The 26,930-nt window shown below is 36.5% G+C and overlaps 1 protein-coding gene across 3 annotated transcripts in view; it reads left to right on the top strand.

Annotated features, from left to right (window-relative positions):
- The first annotated feature begins 12,266 nt into the window (after nt 1-12,266).
- Nucleotides 12,267-26,930, top strand: part of lrp8 (low density lipoprotein receptor-related protein 8, apolipoprotein e receptor) — a 161,402-nt gene continuing 146,738 nt past the window's right edge. For all 3 annotated transcript variants that reach the window (XM_084128566.1, XM_084128565.1, XM_084128564.1), the window contains exons 1-2: nt 12,267-12,459; nt 13,302-13,421. In XM_084128566.1, the coding sequence (XP_083984692.1) occupies nt 12,366-12,459; nt 13,302-13,421 (214 nt within the window). In that variant the 5' untranslated portion in view covers nt 12,267-12,365. The remainder of the gene's footprint in view (nt 12,460-13,301; nt 13,422-26,930) is intronic.

The raw sequence follows: 26,930 nt of genomic DNA, 5'->3' as shown, positions 1-26,930 counted from the left end.
CATAAGATTAAATTAGCCGTTGTGCCTGCACAGGGTCACAGTTCATAACCTCGTATGCCACTTTTTGGTTACGCAGACCTTTGAGAAAAGCATCAGCTTAAATTTTCCCTAACTCCAGGATAAGCTAAAATGACCAGCCTGGGAACCTCCTCAGCAAACTCTGAAACAGTTTTTTAGACTGGGACAGTTTCGCTAGATAAGACCCTTATTCCTCGGCTGGGATCGTGTAGAGCCCTTTGAAGCTGCATTGAAACTGCAATTTGGACCTTCAAACCGTTGTACCCCATTGAAGTCCACTATATGGAGACAAATTCTGGAATGTTTTCCTCAAAAACCTTAATTTTTTTTTTTGACTGAAGAAAGAAAGACATGAACATCTTGGATGACATTGGGGTGAGTAAATTATCAGGAAATTTTAAGTGAACTTATCCTTTTAGCAGCAGTACACTACCTTATGGAAGCAGCGACACAGCAAGTGCTTTATCATGAAAAGGCTATGAATGGCAGCAATGTTGGTGTATATAGCAGACATACACATCTTCAAGAGAACAGCGGCATAGGCAAAACATGCAAAGCTAGTGCCCATCGGAAAGCTCGATGGGATCTGCACAGAGTGAACAGGGTTTCAGTGCCATCTTTGGTTGCCAGAACGCACAAGGGGATTGTTGTGTGTCATAAGCAAAATGTGCAGTTTGAAGATGAATAGAACAGCAAAAGATGAGAGATTTTGCATCTTGCAGCATGCAGCATGAAGGAGAGAGATTCGGAGGAAATGGCGCTCAGCGCCGCATTATATACGTTGCATTCATGTCCCTAATTTGCGCGCATGAACGCCATTGGATATTGGGATGCATGTTGTACTGCCAATCAGGCTTCAGTATTTCAGGAGAAAGGTGTTTCCCCATAGAATCATCATAGACGCAACATTGAACGATATTGAAAGGGAACTTCATTCTTAATCAATATCTGTTTTGTTTTCTAAAACATCTAACCATCATTAAAACATGATCAATTTGAGAAACTGAACAGTAAAACTGTATGAAATTTTAAGACTTAGATTAGAATAGACTGTCTTAAATAAGTGTCTTGTTGAGACTTGTTCTGGCAGATTTTGTACATGTTTTATTCATTAACCTGACAAAATGTATTTTTGCAAGCAAAAAAAAAAAAAATCCACAGAAGACAAAGACACTGATTAAGAATAGGATTTTACACCTACTTGCACCGCAACTGATGTCTTGCTTACATTGGAAACAAGCAATATAACTATCAAAAACAACTCTTTGAAAAAAATCTTCCAAATTCTCTAAATTACATTTCCTCTAAATTCCAAGTTAACAAGAAAGAGGATTCCGTTAGTTATCATCACATATGTTTCATTGCAGGGTTGGAAATACTGAAGAAATGTTGCTAATGAAAAGATAACATTAATTTAAAATGGTCAAAAAAACATTTTCGTAAACCGAAATAAAATTTAAAATAAACGGGCTAAAAAAAAATTAAACTAAACGAAACTAACAAAAGTTACTGAAAAACTAACTGAAATAAATAATAATTAGCAAAAATAAATAATCGGTTTGCTCTGCTAAACTATAATTACTAAAACTAAAACTGAAACTAAATAAAATAAAACTTTCTATTTAGTGAAAGTTTCTATTTCTATGTGTTTGCAAAATAAAAACTAAACTAAAACTAACAAAACCATTAATGAAACTAACTAAAACTAAACTGAAATTTAAAGCAAAAACGAAAACGATATTAACCCTTGTATGGTGTTCGGGTCTGTAGGACCCGTTTTCACTTTTTGTCAAAAGAAAAATGATACGATTAATTATTTTTTCAACCTCAGACTCATTGGCCTTGGCTCATTTTCTGTGAGGAACATATATCAGAACACATTTTCAATGACCACACACTGTACACTCCCCCCTACACATTTACATTACACACAGGATGTTCGGGTCCACTGGACCCGGAGCTAATAAAAGTGTGGAAATTTTAGGTCCTGTGTACCTTTACTCTGTCCTCCTGTCCTCTGATTTAAATGTGATCTAACAAAGATAAAGGGAAAATATTAACCATATATACTGTTTATATTGCTTGTACTTGGGATGAAGTAAACATCTGTTGAGTATTTTAACATAAATTGTTTGATTATGTTGAATTACAAACCCAGAAATGCAGCGGGTCCACCAGACCCACGAACACTGGCTGAGTAACAAAAATATGAACACCACACAAGGGTTAAAATAAAAACTAATTTAAAAAAGCAAAAGTATAATAACCTTAGTCAGATTATTATAATTTTATTCTCATGTAGCCTATACACAGTGATGTTTACAATTTTTTTTTTTTTTTTTTATCTCAAAGGATTTCACTTTTTGGCAGCCAGTTGTAGGCCTGCATTTAGAGTAAATCATAGGTTAGGATTATGGACTGGATGATAAATCCACATGTGGAAAGTTTATCCAGTGATCAGCCTGATGCTATTTATCTCCTGCTAGAGTTGAGCAGAGTGAATGTAAAACATATATGCTATGTATATATCCTGTGTCAGCATTTTGAACTACACCGATGTATGAATTCATTCATGTAGCACATGCAGTGTCATGCATATTGTTAGGCTCTTTATTATCGGACACAAACCTGAACCATTGAAAACAATTCCACCCTGCTAGTATATCCTCTCCATTCCCTCCCAAAGTCCTGCTCTCCCTGCTCCTTGCTGGGCTTTCTGTTGATAATTCATGTGCAGGCTATAATTTATAACAATATACTGTTTTCCTCTCACCAGTTTCTGAAGAGCTCTGCTATCATACTAGCGCTGGTTGTTTTTCCATTGAAATCTGAAGCCTATGTGTCCTCTTATTACACCAAGTCATAATTAAATGTCAAATCCAAACAATCTCAGGGTTTATTCATAGAGAGAACAAGGACACGATATGCTGAGGAGATTAAGTTTCTTTACATCATACAGCCACATAATGCTTTGCCAGCTGCTAGATCAAACCTCCACTGTACGGATTTGCTCTTTCATTCTCCAGAGAGAGAATATTTAGGCTTTATCTGTTAAATCAGGTTTATTTTGTTGTGCGACCAATGACACAATTTATGACACTGACAGATTAATGAAAGTTGATCATTTATGAGGAAAAGAAACGGGGTATCGTTTTTCTGTGGCCAGTTGTTACTCGCCTGGTCTCTAATCTACTAAATTCTTTATCATTTTTGTTTTAAATGATTATAAGTGTGGCAGGAGAGATTAAGGTCACTTTTCTGTCCAGTCTCACAAGTGTCTTTACATAGAGCATTCCATTACATGTTTAATCACAGTACCTGTCAAAAGTTTGGAAACATTACACTTTTTAATGTTTTTGAAAGAAGTCTCTTATATCACAAAGGCTGCATTAATTGTCACGTGTGACAGAACGCCCCCTCACGGAAGGCGCGTCCTCGCGCTGCAGAGATGAGGATGAGGAGATGGCGAAGGGATGGTGAAGGGTAGGCGAAACCGGCTGGAGGAGGTTCCGGAGGAGGATGGCTGACCGGGAGGAGGCGGAACTGAAGGGTCCAGGGCGGTGCTGAAGATGGTGAGAGCCAGGGAGGAGCCTTGAGCGGGGGCATGATGGATGGTGCCCAGGCCACAGCCACCTGAACACACACACACCTGAACACAATGACTAAATCAAATTAATTACCATGACGATAAACAAGGAAGGGAGAAACGGGATGAATGAAAACAGAGTCTAGTGGTGTGACAATAATAATAATAGTAATAATGTTTCTTGAGCAGCAAATCAGCATATCAGAAAGATTTTTGAAGGATCGTGTTTGAAAATTCAGCTTTGTCAAAGGAATAAATGATATTTTAAAATGTATTAAAATAGAAAACAATTAGCCTATTTTAAATTGTAATAATATTTCACATTTTTACTGTATTTTTGATTTAAATAAATGCAGCACTTAACTTTCATCAGCCATTACCCCAGTCTTCACTGTCACATGATCCTTCAGAAATCATTCTAATATACAGATTTGGAGTTCAATAAACATTTCTTATAATTAGCAATATTAAAAATAGTTGTGTTGCTTAATATATTTGTGGAAACTATATGTTTTTTTCCAAGATTATTTGATGAATAGAAAGTTCTGAAATTCATGTACATTTTGTAATCATGTAACCATGCATTACATTGATAAAAATTACAGTAAAGACAGTTGTAAGCATTTATTTCAAATCTTTTGTAACATTACACATAACTTTAATGCATCCTCATGTAAAAAATGTTTTACATGAATTTCTAAATATTTGGAAATAGCTTCTTTTTATATCAACTTTTTCTCCTTTGTTTCCAAAATCCTAAAACTTTGTTTATTTCCAGGTTTAAATTAGATTGCAGATTTGTCAGACATGTCACCCCACTGTACTGCCTGCACTTCAGATATGTTCTAACTTCTGCAAACAGATGTAAACACCCACAACACCCTCTATTCAAGTTATCACGGTGATGTTATTTGTATTATATTAATCTTTTAGGTTTCATTTGAAACCTGAAGGCCATATCAAGTGTAAACTTGTATGTACCAGGCTGATACAGTTTGGAGTGTGTGTAGCCTATATGTTAAAAATAGTGGAGAAGGATGAAAGGTCAAAAATGGTGGGCGAAATTGTTTTTCCATGCAAACAGTCCTCTATATGTATGCAGTGGAGCACAGTTGTGCAGTGGAGCATGAGTAGTAAAATAAATCATTTGGCTATGATGTGGCATTTATTTGCAGATAAGTCTGATGGTTGTCGCCCTTGACAGAAAGGTAATCAGCTTCTTGGTTATACAAAGAGACAGCACTGAGACTCGCTGGGATACATCCTGGAGGACTCATTGAACAAATCTCATGAAGAAAATTAAAAGCAAACAAAATCTTGTTGTTAGCATTAAGAAATACTTGTAGGTCTTTCCACATAGGATATATTAGAATGATTTCTGAAGGAATTTCCTAACATGGATAGGTGAGGTAAAGTAATAATTACCAGAGCTTAGTCCCGTCCGAATGTGCCATCTCAGTAATCATTACGGACAATGTCAATAAAGATTATGGCGACTTTTACCTTCAGTAAAAAGGTCCGGAAAAATTACCTCAGGTAATACTAATCCCGTCACCGTGCGAATAGACCCGCTGTAAATCTACGTAAATATTTTGTCATTTTGTGTTTAAAAGTAGTTTTTCAAGAATGGAGACAATTACATATTCGGGTCTTTAGTGACCCAGATCTATATAACACAAATGGACCTGCCACAATAGTATAACACTCTCCTGATGTTTTAATAACAAATACAAAATAATAAAATAAAGCTTATTTCGATAGGCTACCTTTAATCTGTTAAGGATTCAATTTGAGCAGATGTTTTTTTCCCATCATCACGGTCCTCGTCAGAGATCATTTGTCTACATTCAGCACCTGTCTCGTATTCACAATCTAAGCCATATTCTCAAAACTATCATTTCAACATCTTCAAAATCATTATTTGAATCGCTGACAGCTTCTTCACCTGATCCACCATAAGTGACAGTGACACTAACATTTGATTGCGTTCAGTCAAATTGCTGAGCCATTTCAAGTTTTGCTGATGTAGCCTTCTTGCTTGTTTTATGTCTTCGGTGCGGAAACATCATGTTATCATTGTGTATCAGACATTGCCACCTTAAGGAATAGGCTACATGTGAATTCATTGCACTTAATTGAGTCATCGGTGGTTCAATTATTGTGGCGCAGAAAAAAAAAAAATTACACTATACATACCTTGGGTCAAAAGCGGCCCTTTTTTACAAAAAATAATTAGAAAACAGACATTCTTTTATAATATTTTTTTTTTCTTGTTATATTGTTTATAATGAATAGATTGAGGATGGAACACTAAGAAGACTGATGTCTAACTGTAAAAAAATTAATGAGAGGGAAGGTAGTGAATAATGGCCGGGTCAATAAAGACCTGAGATATGCATTTAAGGGTTAACCAAACCACATCAGGCATTTCACCAAAAACCCATTCTGTTCAACTTTTTCAAGCCCATTCATTCGTTTCTGGGTTTTGGCCTACAAAAAGATGTCATCCCTGCAGCATTAAATGCAGATATTACATGTACAGGTTTTGAGTTTTGACCACAAAGTTTTGAGATGACATTGCAAAAAAGAAAAATGACACGTGCGTCGTAAATCAATTGTTCATGCTGTTTTGAGCACTGAAGCTAGCCATGTTATCACAGCAGGAAAAGCTAAAGCTCAGTTTACTATCGATTACTGATATGTTACACTACATATGACTGTCCAAGAAAGGTGAAGGAGAGCAATCGCTCACAGCATGGATACAAACGACTCTGAGCTAATACAATGCATGGCTTGCCGGCATTTAGACATACAGTAAGCAGGAGCTTGGTGAGGTCTATTTCAGATTTGTTGCAATCGATATTTTAAGTGTGACATGAATATATATATTTTTTAACTTGGTATAGTAAACTTTTAAACAGTATCTTGATAAATGTATGGCACTTCACTATAAGGTGAAAATATTTCAGATATTACATGATGACATATGCCCTTTTACTGTTTTCACCATAAAGTATGTTGAAAAACAGTTTTTACTTGCAAAAATTACATATAACGCATTAAACCAGGTACATTGTTTCATGGTAAAATAATTACACTGAATGAATTAACAGCTTTTTTTCTGTATCTTTTTACTTGCATTTTATATATATATTTTTTTTCTGTAAAAAATTGTGTAATATGATGTATTATTTTAATAGTAATAATTCATTCTTATATTACAGGCATACACAATATGAGACAAATCTTGTGGAGCAAAATAACAGTATTCATTACTTTTAGATATTATGCCACATACTGTATGTAGCCTCATGACATAAGTTCATGAATAAACATAAATAATGATCAAATCCTGCCCTGTTGGCAATAAATCTGTGTCACACAGGAAGCTTAAAGTGCGAGTTCTGGGACATTCTTTTGATTTAAAATGTAACCTAAAATAAATACATGTACCCTTGACTATAGTATTCAAGATATTTCCCAGGGATTACTGAACGAATAATCCGTAAATATAGTCCACAATACATCTTTATTTTCACCATATCACCATATAGGATAACTTGTCATTGTCAGATAAAGCACATATTTTATCCTGTAAACAACAGCTCTCATCTTGCTAAATGTCCCTTTTAATACTCTTACACGTTGTTTACAAGCCTTGAGAAGTAATATCAGTGACAAGCCTCTCTTGACCCCAATTTCAACATCTTGATCCCCATTTTGCACCATGTGTTAGCATCTTAACATGGACACAAGGAGAAGCAGTGTGTAATTGACCCCATCTCTCGCTTTCTAAGCTGGTCTTTAATCCTTTCTGTTTGTGCGCAGTTTTACAGAATAGCTATTAAAGATGGACCCCTCGTGACCCTACTTATCCTTTTTCTCTCCCCCCCACCCCTCCATGCTGCCCGATGAATGATAAAACCGGATGGTAAAACAAGGTTCCTGGGGTCCACAAAACATTCTTAATAATAACATTCTTAATGGCTTCTTCTTGATTTCTTATTTAAGAAATGTAAGAAGAATTCAAATTCTTGAAAATAACCTTAACCCATACAACCTCAGACGATAAATCAATGTAATCTGAGGTGTGTGTGAGAAAAATACTAGTATTTTAAACTTTTTAAACTATAAACCATATCATCCGAACTTCTCAAATCTGAAAAGTTCTCAAATATTTTCTTAATAACGCATTAAAAAGGCAGTGTTATTTTGTGCTGCCTGTAGATTACCTTAATAATAATCATTCTTGTTATTTTTCTCTCAACCCTTGCAACACTATTTTTTAGCACTTTTTAGTCAAGTTTTTAATGCACAACCACATTGCAACACCTAGCAACCATCCAGAACACCATATCAACACTTTTAAAATCATTGAGAACAAAGAATTAACCGTCAGTATAATTCTTCAGTTTTTCTTCTTTGTAGACTCCCTTGTGAGTCATCTTTCTGCCTGTGGCTCTCAGCACACGATGTAACATGGCCACTGAACTGCCATCTCACCACCAAACATTCACCCCTAACCTCTATTTCTTTCTCCACCTCTCTATTCTAGACCTTCCTTTTCAGTTCAGATGTAAGTTCAGTGATATGTCATTCATTCTTACAGACAGTCAGCTCTTTTTCTCCCCTTCTCTCTGTCCATTTATTCCCCTCTCATTTTTTCTCCTTGGTCAAGTTAGATTCCTTCTCTTGGTGGAATTTTAAATAAATCATTACACACGAGTGAGTAACTGGGGTCAGACAGACCTCTTTGGCTCTATTACCTTGTTTTCACATACTGTAAACTAAAATGACCATGCTTGGAAAGACCACAACATCAGGGATAGTTTTAAAGGGATAGTTTCAAAATTTTAAATCTGTCATCATTTACCATGTTGTTCAAAACCTGTATGCCTTTCTTCCACAAAACACAAATGAATATATTTTGAAGAACATTTCAACTTTAAAAAAAAAAAAAAGTCAACCCCATGCAAGCAACAAACCAACGACGCAAACAAGCAAGCAAGCCAGCAACCAAGCAACCAATCAAACACTGAGATATTTTACAAAATATGCTTTGGGTTCCACAGAAGAAAGAAATGCATAGAACAATATGAGGGTAAAAATTATGAATTTCCTTTTAAAATAATCTTTGTTTGATTAGAAATTTAAAACCATCACATATTAAAATCATGTTTTAATGCCTTTATAAACTGTTAAACCTTGGGCAGTCACAAGTATGATGGGAAATTAGATCCCATATGCTTCAGACATCATCAAAATGCATCTTATGATTTGCATTTAGATGAGTTGATTATTATAATTCACCCTTGTGATGTTAGAGCAGATACGGAAGAGATGGTATACTCACGTTAAACTGTGTATGTACTGTATTATATGTATGAATGCATGTGTGACAGAAAGATTGCATGAATATGACATTTACCTTAAAAGAAGTGTCACATGGCCACTGTGTCAGATTCAATAGTGAATTTGACAAATTGTTGATTTTCACCTTAAAATTTACTTGAACTTGAATTTTGCACATCTCGTTAAGCCTTCTTACTTATCCAACCATGTCATTTCTTGTCATTACATTACATAACTTTTTATATCAGTTACATTTATTAATTTAGCAGATGCTTTTATCCAAAGCGACTTACAAATGAGAACAATAGAAGCCGTTAAACTAACAATAGGACAACAGTTTCTATGGGGATCTAAAAAAAACACTCAGGTCTCATAAAGTAATGTCACTGTGACATGAGCAGCAGTAGAATATAAAAATCCCTCATGACTTGCCAACAGCAATAAAAAAAATTTTTTTTTATTACAAACCTTTTAAATGCCCATCACAATGGTAATCTCACAGTTGAGGTTAGTAATACAGAATAAGTTGCTGCATTTACCCGTCTTTGAGAGTCTTCCCTTTTACAAGTCAATTTATCCCTTGGACATAGAAGATGTGAAGGATGTTTAATCAATTATAAAGACTATGTAACAGAGTACTGTTATATTTAGGTTACAATGTATTTTTAGGTCATATTTTTTTATCCAGACCTGTCATATATATTACTGTACCATTTTTTTTCTGTGTTTTTGTTGTTGTTGTTGAGTTTTGACTAATTACTCTGGACTCGCAGGAAATCAAATCAAATCAAATCAAGTATATTTGTATAGCGCTTTTCACAATACAGATTGTATCAAAGCAGCTTCACAGTATTAAAATAAAATAATACAACAAAGTTTGTTTCTAGTGGAATTTATTGATTGATAGAATAAAATTAAATATCCCCAAAATATCCCCAATTATGATTATGTCAGGACAATTATGTCATGATACACAGTTGGTGCAGTTACAACATCTGCCACCAGGATCTAATGGGTTCATGTGGACCAGACAAACTGACAAGACCCTCATGTATTTTATGAAATATTTCAGGTTCACTGTACTTTCGTCAGCATTGTAGTCTATCAACAGCATCTGTGACATGCTATGGATTACCACAGAAGATCATATTGACACATCCAACATTTAAAAAAATTAACATTATGTGCTAGCATTCTCATGTTGCTCCAAACCTATATGAAAGTATCTCCTTTATGGAAAACAACATTAAATAATTATGAAGAATTGTACTCACTGTTTTCCATGCATTTACAATAAATGGAGACTGAGACTGACACTTGAAATGTAGCAAAATAAGTATGGACCAATTTTCTTTTTGATTCATTGTAGACTCTACAAAAATAAGGGATGAATTCATGCATATCTCCAAGATCCCCCTTTCACATCCTTTGTGTTTTGTGTAAAATGTCTCATTACACTAGTCTAATCAGTGGAATATTCAAACATCAGCGACTGGAATCTAACTTCCAAACCACAACAAAATAGACTAAGCAAAGCACACCACGTTAACAACCATACACTTCCTCAAATAGAACCTGTGTTTGCAAAGAGGGCAGGGAACAACCAGTGAGGGATCTCCGGTTGTTTCTGCAGTGTGGAAGTTCAGCACTGTCATATCTTTTGATGAAACCCTGTTTCTTACCTGAATAGCTGGTGGGCCACTGGCCAGTTATCGACTAAACATCTCTCTGTTTTTTGGGTCAGCAGCTTGGCAGAGAGCAGTTCTGGCAGTTACGGCGAGTTCTGCCACTGAAAGAGAGAGAAAATGCTGATCAGCTGACCTACGCTCTTATGTTCTGATGCTCTCACACAATTTTTCAGTTTTGAATTTTTCTTGAAAAATTCAAAACTGAAAAATTGAAATAACTCAGAGACCAGTCAAAATGTCATTGACACCAAAAATCTAAATTGTGATGTTGGCCACTACAAGTGAGTTGGGTAAAACATTTTTAATTTGTATTTCATCATACTTTCTCAGTTAATTATTCACAGTACATTACACTTTTGATTTGTATTACAAGTTTTCTTAAATGTTATGTTTAAATATGCAAATTTGGCATTATCTAATTAAATATGCACTAATTTGTAGACATTTTCAAAACAGAATTCTTTCTTGTCTAAATTTATTTCTTGGTTACATATTGAAATATAAAGTTGGGGAGAGACAATAGCCAATAGCTATTATGACTTCATGGGGTCCAGTAAAATCAAACTTGTGGTGTTGTGACTTTAATTCTGAACTAAAATTATGCATGAGATATGATAGGTTGGGTTAAATTCTCCTTTACGTTACGGTTGATGATTATTTTCACAACAGAAAATTAGCTACAGAGCTTCTTATTATGGCTAACTTAGTGATTCATAGCAGAAACTGATGCTAGAAATGCAGTAAAAGTAATCTCTCAGAAAGAACCCAAGCAGAGGAAGCTGTTTCTAACAGTCGATTCAGTGCATGTAAGAAAAGAGACCAACTGACTGATGGTGATGCCTTCTCAACTGAGAAAAAACATTCAACTTCTTTCTCTCTCTCTCCCTCTTATTCTCTTTTTTCACACTTAAGAAGGGGGAACAATTTATCATAGCGCTGCAATCCGACAGCTTCTGTTTATAATGCCAGCCACTCCCTGCAGCTACCCCTTAAACAACTTTCTAGAAACTAAAATAATACAACAAACATGAATTAAATAACAGAAAATGTAACAACAATGGACTTAATAATTAAATAGGAAGAAATATAACTTGTTAGATAATATAAAAAAAATTAATGGGTCTTGCAGAGATTTCTGGGAATGCACTTAAATACTCTTTACTCACATTTTTTTTAATTAGATAACAATAAAAATGTTTTCTATTTTACTCTAAAAACATTTACCAATATGGCTATTCATTTTCTCTCACATTAAGTGTGCTTTAATGTTTGTAAGTGTAGATCACCATTCATAAATTAAATACAACAAAAGTGCAGCACCTGTTAATTTTTCATAAACATTCCCATTTTATGTTTTCATATTATATTTTATTGTAATATTATATTAGTATGAGCCCAGAACTATTAAGAATCACGTTTATATCAGTTATTTTGTTTTTTTGTTACAGAACTCTCAATCTATACAATTATTTGTACTCTACAATGCCCACGAATCTCTTCATCTCTTCAACTGTGCAGAAGATTGATGACATGTTTTGTTTAATTTCTCAAAATTAACCCCGCCCATACGTACAAGTCATCAGGCATGGCCCCGCCCTTCCACGTTGGCGTCATCTATTCAAACTGGTATCGAAAGCAGAGTGGAGCTTGTGGAGTCAGAGCGCAGACTGCACGGAGACAAGGAGGTAGAGACTGTACAGCACGACCTTTTTATATTCCGTATGAGCACAACGTCTTTATTTGTAAAGATGTGGACGGCTATAGGGAAACTGCTGCTTTTACATATGATACTCGTGGGGTTTCTGCTGGTGAATGGTAAGTGTCTGCTCCACGCTGACAGTCCGCTGTTATGAATGTAATTTGATGCTGTAGAAACACCGGCGTCGCCGCGTGCGTCTACTTCCGATGACGAGACATTATTTGCGCTCCATATCATTTTAATCTCTTTATACAGCTTATATTTTTAAGAAACGACAATCTGAGCAAGTGCATGTTGTTCTTGTCCTGCCGTGTTCGTTGTGAGCACAATAAGAATGAAGCATTTGTTGTATAAAATGTAATTATAGTAGTAAGTTACAATAAGTCCGTAGTACGTTACACCATTGAAAGTAACCCATACGCAATGGCGCAACTTTACTCTCATTGAATGTGTCAACAACAGTATCATTTAGATGTGTTTTTATGCACACGTTTCATTTATCCTTGGCCGTTTATAGTTTGTGATACATTTACTGCAACCTGTCATCATGCACATCGCGTATTGTTTGACAGCTGTTAACAGAACTTAGCATAAAATTATGTAGAACTATACAGAGACTTGTAAAATAGTAAACTATTGCTAAGAATGTCTTTACGTGGAAATTAATGTCTTTAATTTTTTTTTTTTAAGTTTTAAGTTTTTTAAGTTTGAGCTGTTTAAGCATGTTCTTTGTGATAAATGTACAATAATGATACATATATTGTACATAGTAAGTCTCCCAACATTTTGTTTTGACATCCTTTGTGGAAGCTGGATGGGTTAAAGTAGAGATTTGGGGAGGGCAAAGGGAAAAACTCATATTGGTCGAACAGTGTCTGTGGTGATAATTGCGTTTAGTTAACTTGATCTCCCCCAAAATTTGCACCCTGTATTTACACACAACTTCTTAATATGACAGGAACTAAACCAGACTGTGAAAGCGGTCAGTTTCAGTGCAGGAACGGCAGATGTATCCCGACTCCATGGAGATGTGATGATGATGATGACTGCTCGGATAACAGCGACGAGGAGAACTGCCGTGAGTAATTTGAACCTCTTTTTAACAGGTGTCTTATATAGCCATGAAGGTACCATCTTTGTTCCTCTTTCAACTAAGGTCTTAAAAAACAGTTTTTGATACCAGAAATGCTGCCTGTCTAGACTACTCACTGGGTTTTGAAACCACAGGCATAATCTTGGCACACTGTTTCTTTGAAAAGACTCCAACTGTCACGAGTTGTGGCTTTAGGTACCTCTACACTGGAATTTTTACTTCCTATTTTTATGCTATGTAAAGTATGACATCACACACTGTATACATAAGTGTAGATTACAGTGTTCGTTTTACTGTGTAGTATGTATCAGTAATAGACAATGCACTTAATTTTTTTTGTGAAGCTGCTTGTAATCACACTTTATTATTGTAATTAATAATAGTTGCATGTAATATGTCTAAAATGGACATTGTGCATGGCATATTTTGAGCGTATTATTAGACACAGACATCCGGTTATTAGCTATGAATGTAAGTAGGACTTTGCAGGAAGGTTGACACAGGCAAGATTGATTTTTGCAGGACTTGCTAATGAAAGACAAACATAAAAATCGTAATCAGCAGGTCGAATGACTTAATTGAGCTGTAGGCTACAGCAGAGGAGAGAAAGGCACAACTGCCACAAAATGTAATTATTCCGTTGTATTGGTCACAGTATTAATTGCAAGTGCATTAATTATCCTGGTTAGTTGATGAATATGGTAAACTGGAGTGTTCGGAGGCGCAGTGGAGAGAATGCCTTTTTCTGAAAACTGATGGAATTAAAATTGAACTTGCTGTTACTTTTACGTTTTCATGCCATAATGCGACAATCTCACAAATCTGCACTGCATTCTGGACATGTTGATCAAATACAGCAACAGTGTTTTAGTCATGTAGGATGTAGGATTATAAAGGTCATACTTCTATTGCTCTTGTTCCATATTTATGAGTGGTGCTGTGTGCAGCCTGCTAAGCTTTCTCAGCTGTAAACAAACTAGTATGTAGGGCAGGAATGGTTGGTTGCATTTATCAAGTAGGAGAAAGAGACGCCTCCACCTTGTTCCCAAAAAGCGTGAATTTACACACATCGGTAATCTTGCTGGGAGTTTTTTTGTGGCTTTTGATTTTTGCTTATTTAGATGACCCATTTTTATTCATTATTTTATTTATTTTAAATGAAACCACCTGATCTGACTTGTATTATTTTAATTTGTTCCAGTTTGATTTAAGAAAAATCATGAAAGCATTATGCTCAGATCTTGTGCCATTGCCAGCTATCATTCCCACAGGTTCAGGTTTGTCACATTCACCTGGTGTTTTCTTGGCTTCGGTTATGCTTGTTTAAATGGATTCATGCAAAGGTGCCCCATTTCATGTGGTATCTCCAGCAGGCAGGGTATCTGTGGGGTTACTCCCCAGGTAGAAGCACTCTCTTGGGCTGTCAGCAGGGTTGAATGCTCCCCTCTCTCTTCTGGATGTTTTTCTGTGGACTTGGACAGACATTGAATTAGAATAATACCTTAAGGATTGTGCTTTGCACTCCCCTGCCAGACACAACCTACTCACAGAATTGGCAGGATTCCTCTTTAGTTGCCCATGGAGACGGTAATAGCAACACTTCACAACACATACTGCTCCCTCTCCCTTTCTTTCTGTCTTTTTTTCAGTATACCAAATTCTAATCACAGAGCTTTGTGTCTGAAGATGAAGTGGGCTCTTCGGTAGAGACTGGCTTAGTGGCTAGAGACTATTTATGTGTCTCAGGATGGCCTTCAGTCTTAGATGAACGTCACACGGACATTTATTTATTACGACATGAATCAATGTTGATAAAACGTTCTTCAATACTGCATTTTTAGCAATAACTCCAAAAATCCCAAACTATAAAAAGTTTTTTTTTTTTAGCAGGGTAATGTTGATAATGATTTGTTTACTTACTGTTGGTTTTGGGCTATGATGCAAACATTTCCCCTGTACAAAGTGTTTCCCCTTGTTTGTGAACAAACAAACAGACAAGTCAGAGAAAAAATAGCTGAAAGTAGTCTTGTGAAGAGATTAAGACAAATTGATAACCAACCACCGAATGTGATAACCATAATATCCAGAAATAAGTGACAATAATGATTGTAACTTGCAAATTTGGAGATAAAAGACTCTTTAGAGTTTGCTTGTACAGTACACTCAGATTATCAAGTATCTTATGCGCGACCACACTGTATTTATTTGATCAAATATATAGTAAAAACAATAATATTGTGAAATATTACAATTTAAAATAACCGCTTTAAATTTCAATAGGCTATATTTTAAAATGTAATTTATTCCTGTGACGGCAAAGCTGAATTTTAGGATGCCATTAATTCAATCTTCAATGTCACATGAATCATGATCCTTCAGAAATCATTCTTATAGTCTGATTTGGTGCTCAGAAAGCATTTATTATTATTATCAGTGTTGAAAATAGTTTAGTATTTTTAAACCGTGATCATTTTATTTGGATTCTTTGATGAATAGAAAGTTCAAAAGAACAGCATTTGTTTGAAATACAAAGCTTTTGTAACATTGTAAATGTTTTTACTATCACATTTGATGGAATTAATGCATCTTTGCTGAATAAAAGTATTAATTTATTTAAAGACTTTTGAACAGTGGTGTATTCTGTTTGGCATTTGTTTTGGGCAGCAGAAATGTGTCAAAGATATCTTGCAGCTTGAAATCCTTACTTGTATGAAAAACTAGAAAAAAAAAGAAGATTCTGAGTTGAGTTTGACTTGGGTATTTTTTCGTCACTATTCTTTATTGTATATTTTATTTCATGATGAATTTATTTTCTACGAGGCAAGACCTGACCTGAGGTGACAAAAGCCTTTTTTCTTTTTTCTTTTTGACTCTTTTTATTTTCTTTTTATACTTATTGCGTTGGACATTACAACAGATTTATTTTTAATGGCTAATTTTAAGTAACCAAGTGCTTCACATACCCTTATCACAAATATAACAAGGGGTCGCTCCATATCTCTCTTGCACATACACAAACACAGAAAATAATAAATTTTTCTCTCAATCTCTTAAAAAGAGGTCAAATAGAACATATCGTACAGAGACATAATCAGGTATCCTGTCTCCCATGGAATGGTTATTGAATCTGTTGAGATAATGAGCCTAACCACCTGTATCACATGGCATAGCGTGTTTCAGAGACACAAGAGATGCCTGTGGGAATAATATCTCATTTTTATATTAAATGGCCGTGCAGCATTACAACCAAGCGTGCCGCACAAGCCCTGAAAAGTGAAGCCAAAACGTCTCGATCGCCCCCCGGTGACTGGTCCTTGTATAGGTCATAAACCCCGCCTCCCCGTGTTATTCAACGGGACTTGAGACCAACTAAACAATTTAATTACACTTCAAATATCTTTTTTCCGAAGGTGGTTTCTGTCATTTACTGTAGTTTTTATCACGCTGATGTAAATTCAAGTGTTTGTTTTTAAAATAAGTTTGTTTTTAGTTAGTTATTTGATGCTATAAAAACGGTGGTGTGACGTCATGATTGACAGCTGTGATTGACAGGTTCTCTGAGTGAAGTAGTCACTGAAGCACCAACAGACTTTTTTTTCGGGATCTTCTGAGGACTGAGGAGATTGGAGATTTAAATTTAATATCTAAATTTCTATAATTAATTATTTCACACCGAGAGTGAGGGCGGGGCCTTGATTTCGCGGCTTTACTTCCTGCTCACTACTGCGCAGGTCTGGTCCCGAAATCGCTACTGCGCAGACTCAAACCCCAAGATGTCAGCGCCATATCGGGACACTGGCGACTTCATTTCTCACCAATGGAAGAGAGCGAAGTTGGCGTCGTCCATTTTTTTTACAATATGGTTACAACTAACATAGCTTGTCTGTGTTAGTAGTAGTAGTGTTATGCATTACGTGTAGCTATTAGAATGAGCTCTTGTATTACGTGTCTGAATGCACTCCTTCTTAATCAGTCCACAGTGCACACACACACATAGTACACAGTACACACAGAGTAAAGCGGAGCTAAATGAGTAAGCAAACACTGCTTCTAGTACAATCTTTTCCTGGTACTGCTCTCCAAGTATTGCAGCACCTTGTGAGGAGGATCTCATTTGTTTACTTTGAGGTAGGAAGTATTCCTCATGGAAATGGAAATGTGCTTTTTTTTTGTAAAATGTGCAAGTTTAATAAAACAGTAACAGTCCTGTGCCTATTAACAGGAATAAAGGAGAGTTTAAGCCTGAAATCTATATTTGTTTTTTTATGATGTGTACTGTCATTTCAAGTGATTCACTATATGTTCAGACTTGTGTAATTATGGGGCAGATGTCACTGTGCTGCACCCTTCCCCTCACTTTGATTTTCTTTTATTACACTTACGTTTTATGTTTTACATCCCTTTTCTTGTGAATTGGTCTCTGAGTTGTTTCTGGGAAAGATACCGCAAACTATATCAAAAAATGAACATTCTGTCGTGTCATCATTTATTCACTTTCATGCAATATGATTTATTTGACTGATAAACAGACTGTTTGTGTGATGAATAATTCATTCTTCACTGATTCTCCCTATGGTCTGTTAATTGTTGAAAACTGGATCAGGTCAATTCTGATCAAAGACTGATTTTAGGATCTGGATCAACTGATTCATTTAAAAAAAACAGACTCCAAAGAACGATTCATTCTCGAATTGGGCATTGCTACTTTTCTAACGAACTTTGTGAATAACAATTTCATATTTTGTTTGTTTGTCTCACCAAGCTATTTGATTTGGAGTCTTGGAATGCAGCACATGGGTTTTTTTCTTTTTGTCATTTTGGACCTCAGTTCTCAGGATATTCTTCATAAATAAAACTATTTGTGCTCCACAAACAAAACAGAAAGAAAGTAATTAAGGTTCGGAACGACATAAGGTAGAGCAAATGTCAATGTCACGATGCTCCTCCAAATTGTACTGGCAGAGAAATCTTGTTGCTGCTCGAAACCGGTTAGTGCTGTGGTAATTATTGCTGTTTTTTGTTATTGCCCATGTGCTTTTTCCGAAAACACGCATTGGTCCTTTTGTGAGATTGAGCATGTGTGATGTGATGGCGAGAGTGAATTTATTGTGAAACAAAGACCCAGGTGACCAAGAGCTGTGTATGTGCATAACATAAATCCAATTAGTGCCTCTCCATGTGCTGTGTGGATATGCCAGATCAGTGGGGTTATTTGAGTTCAAGGGCAAGAAGGTCCCGTTTGTGAAAAAAAACTCTTCAATTTACTAAACAGAGGCTTGTTTTTACCCAAGTAGCACTTATGCCAAAATGATGTCTTGTTTGAATGTGCGAACATTCATTAGCATGAAGCATTCAGTCTGTGTCCTCTTGAAACTGTCACACTTTCAACACTCTCGTGCATACATACACAATTCTGAAGCTTTAGAGAGTATATGGGATTGTTCTGACTTGCATTTCCTCTGTAATGCTGATATATTGTGAAAAATCTTTCATTAAGGAAGTGTAATAGAGCTAAGGAGAGCGAGAGAGGACGAAACAAAGAGAGAAAATGTACGTGTTTTCATCACGTTTTTGTGGATATTGCCTGGATATTGTGGATAAGCTTTTCGGGTGAATTTCATGAGCTACTTACTGATATGAAATCTTGGGTCTCTGTTTGTTCTCAGTAAGTGGGGGTGGGGAATGTGACAGTCACATAAGGAGAGAAAGAAACTGAATAAAGGGAGAGGTGAACAAAGACACTGCCTCCAGCACACTAACCGTTGGTGAAGGGCAGCTGAAGTGGTAATAACACATTTTTTGTTTCATTTATCTATTTTTTCCCCACATTGTATTCTTGTTGTAGATGGGTTCCAGGTGGTCTCTGCTCATCAAGGTGTGCGGTAGCGGTACAATCAGCCACAGGCCAGTGATTTGTTTGGCAGGCCTGTAAAAAGAAGAGAGGGTGTAGAAAGAGGATAAGATAAGAAATAGGATGCTTTTTCTCATACATGGTACTAATTTCAGACAGTTTTGAGGATTTTGGTTTTGCAGTGGGTGGCACTGTATAGAATAGAGTGGTGCAGTGATGTATTTTTGTTGGCCAACCCAGAAGTTACCCTGGTTCCCTCAACAAAAACCCAATATGATTTTTCCATTGACTTTTGGATTATTGCAGAAAATAAGTTCTGTGACCATGACCAACAAGTTAGTGATTCTTACGAAATGAATATTCACATAAATTTTGAATTATTTTAAGAAGCCTAAATACAATCACCAGAGGTAAAAAGCTAAACGTAGGCTTTAAACGAACTAGACTATGGTCACATGACTTCAACGTCACCACCGTTAAGCTTCTAAAACTCTTTCAGTCTTTATTAAAAAAAAGAATGGATTGCAAGAGCGTGATTATAAACACAATGAGGCTGTAAAAGTGGTCTAGTGTGTATGAGCATAATTATTCCATGTTTATGATGTTTAATGTCCCTGACAACCTCTCTTGTCCCATTGCATTTAGCCACTTGTTAGTAACCGCCTTTTTCAAGACAAGTAAATGCTTTAAAAAAATCACAAGGGGGTATTACTGAATACAATGTATTGACAAATATATTGAGCTTGTGTTAACCACAGACCTTATTTGAGGCATTTAAATAAAAACCCATTATAAGAAACGACGTCTGGACGCCGGACGATGGAACCCGAAATGCTTAAATGCTAACTGTTTCCGGGTTTTGGCCTACAAAAATATAGGCTACATCATCCCTGCTGCACCACTATATTAACCTCTTACTAAAACCCACCTTCCAAACGTTACTGATCAACCTTAGCACCTTTGGCTGAGGTTCTATGTAGGATCTGTGTTTTTGGATGGTTTTAAACTCAAAAATGTGCACTACATCACATTGTCACAAATGAAGCTTGACTACCGGTAATTCATGCTATGGATTAACCAGGGGTGGGCAAACTACGGCCCGCGGGCCACATACCACATGTGTTAGGCTGTTAAATCCGGCCCGTCGAGTATTAAAAAAAAATTCTTAAGATCGCATTCATTTTGCCTTTTTCTTGCAATACTTTGCGTTATATATATATACTGTATATAGCCTATATATTGCGTTGCATATATTTGACAATCGGAATATCAGATATTTCATGCCATAGCTAACAAATGTAAAAAAGGAAAAATGACATAAAAGCAGATCATCATTCATTCAGCGCTGTTGTGGCTGCGGTGTGTCACGTAACAAGCAATGACGCGTCACCATGGAAACCAAACAGACAGCGACTTAAGCGCATAGACTTGTTGCACATTAATGTTTTTTCCTTTTTTGGAAACTCACAGAGAAAAAAATGTTTGGTAACCGCTTGCACACCTGTTTAGTTTTTCCTTTGATTTGTCTGCTATTTAGTTTCTTTGCTCCTCTGGATTTGTGGATGTATCCTGACTGATTCCGTTTACTATGCTCCCCTGTCTGCCATGTAACGTTACAGAACCCGATTTTGTTCATTAAATGTTCTGATCTGACTTTGCTTTTTATGTTTTACTTTATTATACTTAAAATAAATTTGTATATTCGTTTATTTCGTTTTTTCCACAAATGTATGACTTTTGTAAGTGCAAATTGATTGCCATATGCAGTTTTAATAAAGTTGAATTAACGTAACCTTCTGTCATTTTTACTCTTCTAAGTGTACACTCGCAGGTGTTTTGTTTCTAATTTACTGTTAGGCCCATTAAATAATAATAAGGATAAACAATATTTAAAAAGTATAGGCTATAATTATCTAACATCTGACTAATTAAAAATTAACCTCAAAACATAACATGCTAAATATAACAGTTATCTAGCATAAAAAATGTATTGTCAGAATGTCGTCTCTCAGTTGTTGAATTTCGCGCAGACATTGCCACAACGTAAATGTGTTTGCTCAGCCCGATCTCATGAAAGTGCGAATACCACAAATTGTATTTGTAGTGCTTATGATACGCAGTTTTCGCGTGCATATGATACGCACTTTATGGCGTGTAATAGGTACGCACTCCGCACCCCTAATCCTAACCAAGGGGTTTACAGTGTATGTAAATATTATGTATATATTACAGTATATGCACACAAAAAACATTTTTGGCGTATAAATGGCACGAGAAATAAAATTTGTGGTATAGATACGCACTTTCATGAGATTGTGTTTCATAATCTGCTACTGGGCCGGCCCTCTGTCAAATTTTAAAACCCATTGTGGCCCTTGAGCCAAAAAGTTTGCCCACCCCTGGATTAAACTGTCACCCCTCAATCTCAAAAAAACAACAACATATGGTTATAATTACAAATTCATTCATGTTATTAGTAAATAGTAAATAAAGAGTTCACAGTACCTTTTACCAGTTCCACAGTACCAGTTCTTCTTTCTTTTCAGGTAATGTGACAAGCGTTTCCCTTGATTTGCAGTCTTTATGGTTTCAATTGCACAATGGCAGATACAAATCCTTTGCAATGTCAAACTTTATCCCAGCCCATGTGTGAATGATATCAATTCCATTTTTACTATTTTATGTGCATATTTCTCTAAAAATCACATTGAAATTTGTCCTTAAACTTATAAATTGGCAATTTTTTTATTCTTTTCAGAAGGTACACATAACTTGGCAGTTCTTACCCTTTATTCAGTGAGCGAGTAAATAATCCAAAAGTATTCTTTGAGGAGTCTGACCATTTCAGTTCGTTGACTCGTGTTATTGTCAGAATTGATTCATTACATGTTGTGCATGTATTATAAAGCAGTACCAACACAACAGAAAGCGGAAGTCTTTTTGTTTTGTTGTTACATATAATTTACAAGCTTGTTTATATATATATATAACTCATTGTCATGTTCAAGAAACCAATTTGAAATGATTCGAGCTTTGTGACATGGTGCATTATCCTGCTGGAAGTAGCCATCAGAGGATGGGTACATGGTGGTCATAAAGGGATGGACATGGTCAGAAACAATGCTCAGGTAGGCCGTGGCATTTAAACGATGCCCAATTGGCACTAAGGGGCCTAAAGTGTGCCAAGAAAACATCCCCCACACCATTACACCACCACCACCAGCCTGCACAGTGGTAACAAGGCATGATGGATCCATGTTCTCATTCTGTTTACGCCAAATTCTGACTCTACCATCTGAATGTCTCAACAGAAATCGAGACTCATCAGACCAGGCAACATTTTTCCAGTCTTCAACTGTCCAATTTTGGTGAGCTTGTGCAATTTGTAGCCTCTTTTTCCTATTTGTAGTGGAGATGAGTGGTACCCGGTGGGGTCTTCTGCTGTTGTAGCCCATCCGCCTCAAGGTTGTGCGTGTTGTGGCTTCACAAATGCTTTGCTGCATACCTCGGTTGTAACGAGTGGTTATTTCAGTCAAAGTTGCTCTTCTATCAGCTTGAATCAGTCGGCCCATTCTCCTCTGACCTCTAGCATCAACAAGGCATTTTCGCCCACAGGACTGCCGCATACTGGATGTTTTTCCCTTTTCACACCATTCTTTGTAAACCCTAGAAATGGTTGTGCGTGAAAATCCCAGTAACTGAGCAGATTGTGAAATACTCACACCGGCCCGTCTGGCACCAACAACCATGCCACGCTCAAAATTGCTTAAATCACCTTTCTTTCCCATTCTGACATTCAGTTTGGAGTTCAGGAGATTGTCTTGACCAGGACCACACCCCTAAATGCATTGAAGCAACTGCCATGTGATTGGTTGATTAGATAATTGCATTAATGAGAAATTGAACAGGTGTTCCTAATTATCCTTTAGGTGAGTGTGTGTGTATATATATATATATATATATATATATATATATATATATATATATATATATATATATATATATATATATATATATATATATATATACAGTGAGGAAAATAAGTATTTGAACACCCTGCTATTTTGCAAGTTCTCCCACTTAGAAATCATGGAGGGGTCTGAAATTGTCATCGTAGGTGCATGTCCACTGTGAGAGACATAATCTAAAAAAAAAAATCCAGAAATCACAATGTATGATTTTTTAACTATTTATTTGTATGATACAGCTGCAAATAAGTATTTGAACACCTGAGAAAATCAATGTTAATATTTGGTACAGTAGCCTTTGTTTGCAATTACAGAGGTCAAACGTTTCCTGTAGTTTTTCACCAGGTTTGCACACACTACAGGAGGGATTTTGGCCCACTCCTCCACACAGATCTTCTCTAGATCAGTCAGGTTTCTGGGCTGTCGCTGAGAAACACGGAGTTTGAGCTCCCTCCAAAGATTCTCTATTAGGTTTAGGTCTGGAGACTGGCTAGGCCACGCCAGAACCTTGATATGCTTCTTACAGAGCCACTCCTTGGTTATCCTGGCTGTGTGCTTCGGGTCATTGTCATGTTGGAAGACCCAGCCTCGACCCATCTTCAATGCTCTAACTGAGGGAAGGAGGTTGTTCCCCAAAATCTCGCAATACATGGCCCCGGTCATCCTCTCCTTAATACAGTGCAGTCGCCCTGTCCCATGTGCAGAAAAACACCCCCAAAGCATGATGCTACCACCCCCATGCTTCACAGTAGGGATGGTGTTCTTGGGATGGTACTCATCATTCTTCTTCCTCCAAACACGTTTAGTGGAATTATGACCAAAAAGTTCTATTTTGGTCTCATCTGACCACATGACTTTCTCCCATGACTCCTCTGGATCATCCAAATGGTCATTGGCAAACTTAAGACGGGCCTTGACATGTGCTGGTTTAAGCAGGGGAACCTTCCGTGCCATGCATGATTTCAAACCATGACGTCTTAGTGTATTACCAACATTAACCTTGGAAACGGTGGTCCCAGCTCTTTTCAGGTCATTGACCAGCTCCTCCCGTGTAGTTCTGGGCTGATTTCTCACCTTTCTTAGGATCATTGAGACCCCACGAGGTGAGATCTTGCATGGAGCCCCAGTCCGAGGAAGATTGACAGTCATGTTTAGCTTCTTCCATTTTCTAATGATTGCTCCCACAGTGGACCTTTTTTCACCAAGCTGCTTGGCAATTTCCCCGTAGCCCTTTCCAGCCTTGTGGAGGTGTACAATTTTGTCTCTAGTGTCTTTGGACAGCTCTTTGGTCTTGGCAATGTTAGTAGTTGGATTCTTACTGATTGTATGGAGTGGACAGGTGTCTTTATGCAGCTAACGACCTCAAACAGGTGCATCTAATTTAGGATAATAAATGGAGTGGAGGTGGACATTTTAAAGGCAGACTAACAGGTCTTTGAGGGTCAGAATTCTAGCTGATAGACAGGTGTTCAAATACTTATTTGCAGCTGTATCATACAAATAAATAGTAAAAAAATCATATATTGTGATTTCTGGATTTTTTTTTTTAGATTATGTCTCTCACAGTGGACATGCACCTACGATGACAATTTCAGACCCCTCCATGATTTCCAAGTGGGAGAACTTGCAAAATAGCAGGGTGTTCAAATACTTATTTTCCTCACTGTATATATATATATATATATATATATATATATATATATAAATATAGTGTGTGTGTATATGAATGTATTGTTTGGCATGGTACTGCAAACCCCCAAATCCCAGTTCCTTTTTGATCAGTCCATGTGCCTGAGAGCATACGTCTATGACTATCTAATCCCTGCCAAGATTAGTGGAATATTTCAACATGACTCGGCTTTATTTACATTTATGTTATTCATGCTCTCGCTCGCTTGTCACTTTCCCAATTTTGGCCTGGAATAGAATCCAAAGAATATTTCAATACCTGTTTTTAATGAATAAATCATTTGGCTAATACCCATCTGTGCACTGACAGACATTCTCCCAATGTGTGTAAGCCAGTATCGGTGTTCGTGTGTGGTTTTGGGTCTCACAGCTTCAGAGATTATAATTCTTTTGCGTTTGTCTACAACTTGGCCAGTCTTTTCTTAGTCTCATTTATTCACACGGGTCCTTACCTTTCTCCTCAATGTTTTCTTTACTGTGTCAGCTGTGGAAATTGAGCTGAAAAGTGTCCTAAATCACTGCAGTGCAGAAGGGACTGGTATCTGCTCTAAGTAGCTATGATCCTCCGTTGAGATGAGGTTGTTAAACGACTTCCACAGTTGTATTTACGACATGGAGAGTTGGTGTATATTTTATGCTGCTCTCCTTGCTGAAGGATAGAAAATGATGTTTGAAGATTTTTTTTTTTCTGCGTTTTTATGCTCTCTGAGAGAGAGAGAGAGAAGGAGAGAGAGAACTCTTTTGACCTTACTTAATCTTTCAGTGGTGCTCTGGAACATTCATTAGATTATTACACTTTCACATACTGTACACACACATGGTCAGATCCTTTTTTATCAGGTTGCTTAGACTGTTTGAGTAGACTGCTGAGACCGATGATTCAGTAATTATTTTCATGTTACGGCCGGTAACTGGCCGATATTACAATTCTATAATATTTTGTAGAAATAAATAATAAAACACTAAAAATAAAATTTAAATGCTACAAGTAAATTTAAGCATCACAACATTACAGTATGTATATTTTGAGATTTCCAAAATTACGTGTTATTAAATTATCAATGTTTTTAAAGATGTATTTGAAATAGGGAAAATTAAGATTCACAATTAAATATCCAATATCGACAAAAACATCTTTTTGATAATAATAATAATAATATGGTACTGATATATTCTGATATGTTGTGCATCCTTATTTGCGATCTGTCAATGGTTTGAGTGTTGGAAGTATGTTGCGCATTTCACTAGTCGTGTTTAAATTTTTGTGCCGCCTACTGAGATTTGTTTGTGTGTGCATGCATGCGTTATATTCTGCCTTATGTGGCACAGCATGGCATCTTCTTTAATGCGTTTCCTGATTGTCATTTAGTTGAAGGGGAACAATTCAACTTTCTCACACGCAGACCACCTGGTTAGAAAATGTAGAAGTTTGTAGTGGTTTGTTGAAAATGAGAACTGACTGTAGTGAACAAGAAAAGGAGGATGTTGAGGTTTTTACTCTTATTTACTGAATTCCAGTAAAAAGTTTATTGCCGTTTTAAAAGTGCTGCCAACCTACAGTTTAAAGAACACACTTTTTCAACAACTTTAAACTTAATTACTTGTATATAATCTGAAAAATTCAAATTGAGGGCCTCATGAAACTGTTCAAAGCCTTTTCCCCCTTTCTTACTCCTTGTGTATCTTCCTCACTTTGCCCATCCTCCCATTTTCAAATTCAAAGCCCCCAGTAGCTCCTCAATGTCTCTTTATCTCTTTGACTCTCCAGCACTTCTGTGCTCTGTGCTCCCATGTTTCTCTCTCTCTCTCTCTCTCTCTCTCTCTCTCTCTCTCTCTCTCTCTCTCTCTCCTTGCCAGCATGGTGGGGACCCATCACCTCCTCTCCGCCTTTTCTTTATTTTCATTTCTGTGCAAGCGTTCCTCCTGTTTGCAAGCACCCTGACACTTCCCCAATAGCCCTGTCTCCATGCAAGATTAGTGTGAGGC

The sequence above is a fragment of the Abramis brama genome, assembly GCF_963993115.1.
Source record: "Abramis brama genome assembly, chromosome: 11".
NCBI lineage: Eukaryota > Metazoa > Chordata > Actinopteri > Cypriniformes > Leuciscidae > Abramis > Abramis brama.
Note: the sequence above shows the minus strand (reverse complement) of the source record. Positions and strands in the feature narration are given on the sequence as shown.